General features: G+C 41.6%; 2 protein-coding genes across 2 annotated transcripts; both read right to left on the reverse strand.

Annotated features, from left to right (window-relative positions):
* Positions 1-299: 299 nt before the first annotated feature.
* On the reverse strand, positions 300-5,531 carry LOC306698430 (uncharacterized protein). Its single transcript, XM_079162728.1, has 2 exons — positions 5,204-5,531; positions 300-1,683 (listed from the first exon to the last, which is right to left on the reverse strand). The coding sequence occupies exons 1-2, from the start codon at positions 5,394-5,396 to the stop codon at positions 398-400; spliced, it is 1,479 nt and encodes a 492-aa protein (XP_079018854.1). The 5' UTR covers positions 5,397-5,531; the 3' UTR covers positions 300-397.
* Positions 5,532-8,629: 3,098 nt separating this feature from the next.
* LOC306698434 (protein C19orf12 homolog) lies at positions 8,630-9,132 on the reverse strand (the record flags this gene model as incomplete). Its single annotated transcript, XM_079162733.1, has 2 exons — positions 8,630-8,895; positions 8,973-9,132. The coding sequence occupies 2 exons, from the start codon at positions 9,130-9,132 to the stop codon at positions 8,630-8,632; spliced, it is 426 nt and encodes a 141-aa protein (XP_079018859.1).
* Between the last annotated feature and the right edge of the window lie 1,690 nt (positions 9,133-10,822).

The following is a 10,822-nucleotide window of genomic DNA, read 5'->3' on the forward strand; positions in this document are numbered from 1 at the left end:
ATCGACGACTGTCAGCTGTGGGAAACTGTGATCCACCCAGATTAACTTGTGATTCAATTGATGTATGCTATCCACCATCGATCATAATTCATATTAAAGACTTCGGACATTCATGTTATGCTAACGATACTCTACACTGTGCAGCACACATTCATCCAGATAAGACATGACTGGACACTCCAGTCACAGATGGATTTAATCCTGACGAACAAAGTGTGCTCTGTAAAACTGTATGAACCAGTGAAATACACAAACCTTTTTGTTTTTATTGATGAAATCATTTAAATACAATATACTGTGCACAGATGCAGGTAAAACCATCATCTTCAACTTACATTACCATGAAATCAATCATCAATATAATCATCAAGACTATTTCAAACTGTACAGTTGGCGCTCATTCAGTGCATAACTTTTTGTATTGAAATATTGAAATCAGTTTAGTTGAACTACGGTTAATCATGTGTAACTTCGGAGGTGACTCGTGCTGAACGCTTTTATCACAAAAGGAAACTTTACTGGAACCAGAACAGCTAAAGGGGATTGTTTCTGTGTGGATTCTCATGTGCATCTGTAAATGTGAACGCTGGTTAAAAGATTTCTTACAGACTGAGCAGCTGAAAGGTTTTTCTCCTGTGTGGGTTCTCATGTGTATCTGTAAATTGGAAGAATGGTTAAAAGATTTCTTGCAAACTGAGCAGCTGAAAGGTTTTTCTCCTGTGTGGGTTCTCATGTGTATCTGTAAATTTGAAGAATTGTTAAAAGATTTCTTGCAAATGGAGCAGCTGAAAGGTTTTTCTCCTGTGTGGGTTCTCATGTGTTTCTGTAAATGTGAACGCTGCTTAAAAAATTTCTTACAGACTGAGCAGCTGAAAGGTTTCTCTCCTGTGTGGGTTCTCATGTGTTTCTGCAAATTTGAAGAAATGTTAAATGATTTCTTGCAAACTGAGCAGCTGAAAGGTTTTTCTCCTGTGTGGGTTCTCATGTGTATCTGTAAATTTGATCGACTGTTAAAAGATTTCTTGCAAATGGAGCAGCTGAAAGTTTTTTCTCCTGTGTGGGTTCTCATGTGTATCTGTAAATGTGAACGCTGCTTAAAAGATTTCTTACAGACTGAGCAGCTGAAAGGTTTCTCTCCTGTGTGGGTTCTCATGTGTCTCTTCAGATTTTGACGATTGCCAAATGTTTTCTCACACTCAGAGCATCTAAAATGTTTCTCACCAGCGCTACATCTTGAATCACTGACAAGGACTTTATCAGGTTTCAAATAGTTTAAACCCGACTGAGGTTCTCTGGTCTCCTTACAATCACCACTGTCAGAAGAGTCTCCAGTCTTCTCATCAGTATCTGGTTCTGGATGTCTATCTGGATCCAAGTTCCTGTCTGGTTCTGATCCTCCACAGTCATTTCCATCAGCTTCTGTTTCCATCTGTTCAGTTTGTCTTTGATGAAGCTGTGAGGACTGAGCTTCCTCTTCTTCATCTTCACTCTTCACAGGAGTGAATGAGAACTTGACATCAGCCTCCTCCAGACCTTGAAGCTGCTCTCCTTCCTGACTGGTGCAGAGTTCCTCCTGTTCCTCTTTAATGTGTGAGGGCTCTGGGTCCTCCTGGTCCAGACTGGAGCTCCACTCCTGCTGCTCAGAGGGAACCTCTTCTTTAACCACCAACAGCTGCTGGACGTCTGCAGGAAAACAGTAAACACACACAGAGACGTTACAAAGACATTTTAGAATTGAGCAAATTGTCTCCTGTACATACACTTCCAGAGTATCAATAGAACCAGATAATACAATAATTTAATCAACTTATGTGACCATGAACATATGAACCATTTTAAGCTGCCAAATCCATGTGGTGTTATCAAAGAGAACAAACTTGTACCTGAAGTTGAAATATTTCCTGTCATCTAGAAGCTGAGAGAACAAATCAGCATACCTGCAAACTCATAAGAGGTGAAAAATGTGACAAGCACCTGAAACCCTGTCGGTTCCCTGAGAGAATTTTACTTTAAATATGATCTTTAAAATGTATCATTCTGGTGTACTCTGAGAAGAATATTAACCTCTTAAACCCTAGGCCTATTTTGAGACCTCTGCTCAAAAATGTCATACCCATACTCAAAAGTGTAAATCTCTAACTACAAGGTTTATGTGAATAATTTAAATGGCATAATAACACAAATAAATGTTAGCTTTGTTAATATGTGTACATATCACTGAATATGTTACTGGTAAATGCAGGACGAATGTTACACACAGCTGAAATTGAACATTTTCAGGTTCGCTTTTTTTTTTCTCCATCGAAAAAGCACTTTTATTGATTTGAAATGATGCAGACGAAGGCCAAAACTCTCCCAAATCATATCACAACACGTCAGCAGTCCTTTGATAAAGTGAAGTATGCCTGAGAAATCAAGGCCGGTGTACAGGTTAGCTGAGGTCAGCCAACATCAATTCTGATTTTGGAAGCAGCACATATAGCTGTTTTATTGTACTTTTATATACTATATAACTATATATTTCACTTATTTTATCACTAATAGTGTTCAATCTATCTAATACAGTAGTTTGGCATCATTTTGAGAGCCTGGGCCATATAAAAACCTGTAAAATATGGCTCATTTTCGTCTGAATTTCAGTTTTACTGAATGCAATTGAACCTTACCAAAGCCTGTGATTGGCCGATTTGCGCATGTGATACAGATTTGAACCCGGAAGAGTCTGGGGAATGCAGTGATACGTTCTTTGAGTTGTTTGACAGATTTTATGCCAATAAAATAATCGAAAACAGTGATCCGCTCCGGTCAAACCCATTGGCCAAAACTGAAATTATTACTCATTTGTCATAGAGACTCAGTTTCTTCGAAGAAAGGAGGACAGAAAGTTGCTGCAAATGGAGGAAAGGATTAAAACAATTTTGGGGTGATTTTCCTCCAGAAAAACATTTAAAAGGTACGGAGCGTTTCAATATTCATGATAATGCACTGTGTGTTGATCCGAGGGAGAATAATTGTAACTTTCTAATGGTTTGAAGTAGGAGAATTCGGAAGCTATGGTTAGATTCAGTGTGTTGTCCTCGTGCTCTTGGATATGCGGTGTGTGTGTGTGTGTGTGTGTGTGTGTGTGAAAGTGCCATAGGTCGCGCCTGGGATCGGTAACTGTGAACATTGCTCGCGTTCTCCTTGCAAGAAATAGGTGAAATTGTGGTAGTACTTGTAGTACCTTGAAGTACTTTGTGTATATATATATATGTTTTTGAGTGATTAAAATAGGTTACATGGTCTATTTTATTAGAATTTCTTCATCATGTAGGTTTTTTAAATATTTTAAAATATAATTTCATTCGTTTTCAGAAGTGATTTGTACTACATCTGTGTACTCTGATCCACCTTTAAAAAGGGGGCTCTCGGGTGCAAGAGGTTAAGTGATAAGACATTTACTTTAAGCAAAAAACGAATTTATTATTCAGTTATGTTGTGGAAAATGTCTATGTTAATCGGGAGAAGAGTTATTCGCAAATTAAAATAAAAGTCTTCAAATGATTCAAAGTTGTCTTTGTTCAATTTAATTATCTTGCAAGAGGGAAATACTCAACACAGCTCTTCAAGCAGAGTCCGTGTTGGAAGCATTCTCCACACGAGTTAAAATCTTCACAAACTTTATACTAAAACAGAAACAGTCCCCGCCTTGAGATAAATCAAAGATATCGTTTTACTCTGGCTTTTCGTTCTTCTATGATCTCATGCCAGATGCATTCACGTGAGAACCTAAACATTCCATATTAGGAAGAAAGTACAGTGAGTCTCATTCCTCACATTTCTTGGGTCTGAATGTATAGCCCGCTAAAGTAAACAGAACACTCAGTAACTGTTCTGGCAGAAAAACTATGTTTACACAGCTTTCTGTTTCTAACTCTGTTTTTCTAAGCCTAACAGTGTTTATAAACATTTCATGATACTGAGATATATTTTTTTCCATTACAGTTATTAATCAGTATTTCAGCTATAGTTGAACAGCTGGCTAGTTAGCTTTTTCTTAATCATCAATTATTATTATTATTATTATTAACCTTTATTTAGACAAAATCCATTGAGACTGAGGTCTCATTTTCAAATGTTTTAGTCAAATAAAAACAAAGATAGCAAGAGTAGTGAGAACCATCGCCTATACAAAATAAAGTGATTCGTTTTCATTACTGTATGGCTTAATATTAACTTCCACTGTTACTGTAAAGCTGTTCTGAAATGAAGGTACAGGCTCCTTAACCCTCTCTCTCATTACTTCAGGGCCCTTGGGAGCAACTGCACGTGGGACTTTTGGGACTGTTAGTCCACTGGCTGTGGTCATTACAGTGAACAGTGTCTGGCAGTGCGATGAGAGGGCATGTGAGCCCTTGTTGCTGTAGTTCATCTCATTGGCGCAGAGGCTGCATTTAGCATACTCTGCCTTATCAATGTATTTAAAATACTGTGACAGTGTGAAGCTGTACTCACGTCTGTTGAGACCTCCACCTTTATCCAGGCCCAGCTCCACTCACATCTCAGCCCTGCGTCAAGCTGCGCTACACAAACAGCCTCCTCTTCCTGAAGCTCTTTGACCTCATCATCCTATCAGTATCTGGGCCTCTTGTCTCAAGTTAGTATCACCACGAAATCACCTCATTCTACTTTGAGTTAAAAAAAAAACTAAAAAAACAACCTGCAACCAGATCCGCCATTGTTCCGGTTTAATGTTAACGAGTGACCGCGTGGACTGAACCGGAACACGGGGGGCTTCATGTTTCATCACGTTACGTGTTTTCCTCCTAAAACAGTCGAGAAAGTTCCGCATGCAGTGGACGTTAGCCTTAACCCAGCAAGTCTGAACGGCATCGGAACATAAACGTTAACGGAGGGAAAGACGGTGTATACATCTTAACGCTGATTGGCCAAGATTCGACACATCAAGGATGTTTTATTGCAAATATCACGACATCACATTTTCTTCTTGACTCCAATCTGATAAACGCTGGCTGGCCAGTTGCCCCCCCCCCCCATAAAAACCTTTACGGATCTACACGATTCACGTGGATGATATATTTTGATTCATAACAGCACATTTCGCTGAAAAGCCACAAGTTAGCAGGCATGAACTTCAAACTACATTAAATGTGATCAGCCGGAGCATGAACAGTGTTTGAGAGAAGAAATAAAGTGAACCCACGTGCTCTTTGTATCCGAACTTCCGGGTTGAAAACCGCGTCCAGTAGTTCCCGTTGTCTCTTGTTCTGCTCTTTTGAACGAGAGAGTTCCTCCTCGTACTCTGCTATCGTTTTTTCAAACAAACCAAATATCTCTTCATCAGCCGCAGTTAGTCGCTGGTTGACTAAAGATCTCAGCATTTCTACTTTAGACATTTTCACTAAACTACGGAAACGTTTCCTCCAGACAATCTCCGTTAAAAACTCCGTTTATTCTCAGTACACTCTGACTAGCGCTGTGATGGTCACTTCCGTCCCCGTTGGTCTGTTTCCAGGTAGCATGCTAAGCTAACTTCGATAGCTTTATAGGCTACCAGGAGATGAGTCTTCTTCTTCTTCTTCTTCTTCTTCTTCTTCTTCTTCTTAGAGTTTAATGGCGGACTACAAACCAACGTTTAAGGTGCCACCTACTGGACTGGAGTGTGTAACATCATGACTTTATTATCATTAGTTATCATTTAAACACAATAATAATGTTATTTGTAAATGAAATAAACTTCATACAGAAGTTATATTCTGTGTATTTAACCCGCTCCATTCAAAATATTAAATGAAGCCCTTTTAAACTGAACTTGTTTGTCCCCGGTCTCTAACAGTCCTTTGATGCTCCACTCCCTTCCTGTATCTACCACTCTGCCCTTCAGTCTTTCTCTTTCCACCCTGAACTTCCTCCACTCTATCAGCACATGTTCAACAGTTTCTTTACAGTTGCATATCTCACATTTATCCCACTCTGTCTTTTTCATGATGTATATAACGTGTCATTGAGTCCTGGATGTCCGAACCTTAATCTGCTGAAAGTAACATCTTCTTTTCTGCTTTTACTTCTATCACTTCTCACTCTGACTGACGTCTGAATGTTGTTGTAATTTCTACCCTTATTGTCATTATTCCAAATTTCCTGCCAAGATGTAATAATTCTTCGCTGTATTACTGATTTTGCTTCTGACCTCCCGAAACAAATTTCTAAAATATCACATTTGTTTGATGCTCTTTTCTCAAGTTTATCTGCAACCTTATTTCCCTCTATTCCGACATGAGCCAGTACCCAACAGAGATGTACATCTATTCCTAAATGTTGTGAGTTCAGTAATGACATATAAACTTCAGTTAAAAGATCCTCTCGTACTGTTTGACCAGATTGTATACTTTGTATTGCAGGTGCAGAATGTGAAGATATAACTACTTTCATTGGTTTGACCTCATCCACCCACTAAAGCAGGGGTGTCAAACTCATTGTTGCTCTGGGGCCGCATCGGCATCATGGTTGCCCCCAAAGGGCCGGTTGTCGGCGGGGGGGCTGCTGCTGCCACATACGCTGGTGGAGGTGTGTGCGCGCGGATCGGGGAGGAGCTCCGCCGTGCGCGATTTCCATTTTTTTTTTTTGCTGGTAGATTCGCGGGCCACATAAAATGACGTGGCGGGCCGGATCCGGCCCGCGGGCCGTATGTTTGACACCCCTGCACTAAAGACTTATGATTACTGCTGTCAGTTCGGCTGTGTACACTGATAACTTTTTAAAATTTTTGTAACAATGCTTAACGATTCCTTTGTTGAATTCTGGAATGTATATGCCCACTCCTACATGATTATTATCTGAGTGTTTAGATCCATCTGTAAAAATATTTATATAATTAGAATAGCTTTAATTCAGTACATCTTGAACCAAGTATCCGATATTAACATTCCTCTCACACCATTCTCTTCTCTTTTCTAATATCTCTAGATTTACCTTGGGTTGTGGAAATATCCATGGAGGAATGTTGCTCCTAATAACTGCCATACCATGTAGTATGATATCTAATTTGAACTGTTTCACTTTCCTGTTAACGTCCCATCCAAAGCTTTTACCAGAGAATGTCGAGTACTCCCAACCATTGTACAGGACAGTCGCTGCTGTATTTCCGTTAAGTCCACCCTGAATTCTAATCCAGTGTGATAGTGGTAGCTTAGTTCTCCTCACATGTAATGGCAGTTCTCTGGATTTCACCAGCAATGCATTAATGGGTGTGGTTTTGACTCGGGAGATGAGTCAGAGGAAAAACATCCAGAAAATAAGGTGAACGGATAAAAGTCCATTCAGACAGGTTCTACGAGGAACATCCGGTTCCGCTGCAACTTGGTGGGTAACCAAATAAAAGCCCTTAAACTAATAAAATAGTATATCATTACTCCTATCTTCAGTTACCTTCCATCTTGTCCTTATGTAACAGTTGTGGGTCATGGAACAAGACGACTCAAGTGATTGTTTTCCAACATTTATTTATTGAAGACAAAATATCATCAATGAATTGCCTTCTGATCGTTTTCTGCCCCTCTGCTCCCTCAGCAACGAGTGATTTAATTCCTTTTCTTCAAATACACACTGACCAATCAGAGCTCAGTACGTGGACCGTTCATGAATATTACATAATCACACAGTTTAAACTGACAAATGCAAACAAAGACAGCCGGCAATAAATATCAGACTGTGTGAATTTGTAAATGAACAGATTTATGACATCACTGCTTCATTTAGAGCACGATAGAGCTGACTATAAGTACATGTGTGTATTATGGTAAATTAATGTGTTGCAGATGTGTTCTCATGGTGTGTATGACAATATTTTAGTCTTGTTCTTTCAGCTGTAGCCATAGTGGTGCGAAACAGACTTGGGAGTAAATAGAAAAAGAAATGTGTAAATATTCTCTCATCACACTGGTGCGTGTCGGCTTCTTGAGCCGTGTGTTACAGTCTCCGGTTACTTTAATGTCAACCTGAATTATGTTCATGTTCTTGATGTTGGTCTCAAAGTGCACCAGACTGAAGCATTTAACTTTAAAATGTACAACATTTTCTTCCAGGTGAGCGTGCCCCCGGCCCCCTCTAGAAAACCAACACTAACTAAAAAATAAAAACTCAATTAGTCTACTGGATCAAGCTAAAGACAGAACCAAATCTGAGCGTGGACTCAATGAGCGATGCTCTCAAATTGAAAGAACACGCTCTTGGATAAAGATAGGATGAAAGCTCCATCGTTCCTCCCCTGTGTGATGTTTCATGTGGTGTGTCAAATATATTTTATACATTTTGTATAAAACCGTTATCACAAACAGAACCACTATGTCTCTTATATGATTAACAGTGCCATTGATGAATAAATAATTCCTTCATCTGATGAGTGTACTTCGCATAATAAATTAATCCAGGTATACATCTGTTTTCACATTAACCGGATAACCTGTAACCAAGACTGTGATGGCGTCTGTGCAAATTTACAATATGTGATTTAACATTTGATAAAGAGTCTCTTCAGCGTCATAAAAACAGTTCACATTCTTTTCAAAAGACGCCATCCTTCTGAGCATGTGCGCCCCTGAGTCAGGGTATCCCAGTTCTTCCACAGACCCTAATCCACGTAGTGCACCTGCGCCTGGAGCTCCTTGGAGATGTACCCGAGAAGGGTCGCCGTCAGGTGCTGCTTCAGGGTGGCGTTGCCCATCACTAGAGCAGTTAGTTGAGCCAAATCTGTCCACTGAATGTCTCCGAGCACGGCCAGAAGACTATCATAAAGCTTCTGCTGCTGCTGAGGACTGAGCTCCATTATGATCTGAGGCAGCGGTTTGAACTGTCCATTGGTCAGCCAGCAGCCCAGAAGGCCTCCGACAGCACCGCCTACAGGGGAAGAGGGTTTCAAACTTGTGGACTTATGAATGCACAGAAACTGTTGCATGCATTTTTTTCCCACTTACCGACTGCGATACCAAGAGGTCCCCCGAATAACCCTCCAGTGAAGACCAGACCGCCCGCTGCTGCTGCTCCCTTCCCTGAGCCTTTCACTGTGGTCTGGATTTGCCGATTGGCAGATAACTCACAACACAGCTTTATGACATCATCAAGTCGATGGCACATACTGTGGATCAGATTTATACATTTAAGGAGACATGACAGAAATTACAACTGAAAGACACCCAGCTGTTCTTGTCATTTCCCCCCAGTGACACTCAAATGGAGGCACGCATCGCTGCGTGCTTGTCTGACATCTTGAAGTAGACACACCACCTCAAGCTCAACCTGGACAAAACCGAGCTACTGTTCCTCCCGGGGAAGGGTTGCCCGCACCGAGACCTGTCCATCACCATTGACGATACCGTCGTGACGCCAACTCGGACTGCAAGGAACCTGGGTGTGACCCTGAATGATCAACTGTCATTCTCGGCAAACATTTCATCGGTTACACGCTCCTGCAGATTCCTGCTCTACAACATCAGGATTCGCCCCTTCCTCACTGACGAGACGGCGCAGGTGCTAATTCAGGCTCTAGTCATCTCCTGCCCGGACTACTGCAACTCGCTACTTGCCGGAGCCCCGGCGTCGGCCATCAGACCGCTGGAGCTTGTCCAGAAAGCTGCAGCTCGCCTGGTGTTCGATCGCCCCAAGTTCTCCCACACAACTTCCCTTCTCCGTTCTCTCCACTGGCTCCCTGTAAGAGCTCGCATCCAGTTTAAGACTCTGGTGCTTGCCTACAGGGCAGTAAAAGGAACAGCTCCTTCCTATCTCCAGAAAAAATGAAGACGACAGTGGTGCCAAACCCCCCCAAAAGTCTAAATGTGTGCACAAGTACAATCCTGACTTCCTTAAGTACGGCTTTGTGAACGGAGGCCATAAGGCAGAGCCGAGAACCCAGTGTGTGGAGTGTGGGCTAATGCTATAAAACGAAGCACTGAAGTCTTCGAAACTAAAGCGACACCTCGCGACGTGGGAAACGCACTACTGCTAGTTTTTCTTCGCTTTTGCTGGGACAGTAGTTTGCACGAAGACATACTGTTTTGTGGAGAGCTACCAACACCGAGCTACGGCTCAAGAATGTTTTTCCGCTGCATGGATAACTACTTCGCTGAGAACGGCCTGGACTAGCAAAACTGTGTTGGGGTGTGCAGTGATGGTGCAGCGTCAATGACTGGCAGGCATAAGGGCGTCGTCAAGCAGATACTTGATCGTTCACCAGAAGCTAAATGGACCCACTGTTTTCTCCACCGTGAAAGCCTTGCAGCAAAAAATATGTCACCAGAGTTCCATGAGGTGATGGATGTGAGTGTGAAAACCATCAACTTCATTAAAAGTAGAGCTGTGAACTCCAGATGTTTTGCCAAGCTTTGTGAGGACATGGAAGCAGATCATGTCCAGCTGCTCTATCACAGTGAGGTGAGATGGCTCTCAAGAGGACTGGTCCTCAATCATTTGAACTGAGGAATGAGGTCTTCTCTTTTCTCACTGAGGAAAAATCTCCTCTGGCACATTACTATGCCAAAACGAAGGTCACAGCTAAACTTGCCTACCTCTGTGACATGTTTTCACCGCTGAACCAGCTGAACATCTCACTTCAAGGGAGAAAGAGCAACATATTTGTGTGGAAACTTGCTTCGTGGACTAAGAGGGCCCAGGAAAAGAGGATGGACATGTTTCCACTTTTGTCTGACATTTTGGAAAACTCTCCTCAGGTGCAGATCAGTGACTCAGTCTCTCAGCACCTCTCACAACTGGCAGAGAAATTTGATGAATACTTTCCTGAGGATCCCAGAGACGGACACATGTGGATTTT

The sequence above is a fragment of the Pholis gunnellus genome (assembly GCF_910591455.1).
Source record: "Pholis gunnellus genome assembly, chromosome: 7".
In the NCBI taxonomy this organism is placed as follows: Eukaryota; Metazoa; Chordata; class Actinopteri; order Perciformes; family Pholidae; genus Pholis; species Pholis gunnellus.

Coding starts and splice junctions, on each gene's coding strand:
- LOC306698430 (XM_079162728.1), bottom strand. CDS start 5,396: ATGTCTAAAGTAGAAATGCTGAGATCTTTAGTCAACCAGCGACTAACT. Junction 1,684..5,203: donor AGTTCGGATACAAAGAGCAC/GTGGGTTCACTT, acceptor GTTTTCCTGCAG/ACGTCCAGCAGCTGTTGGTG.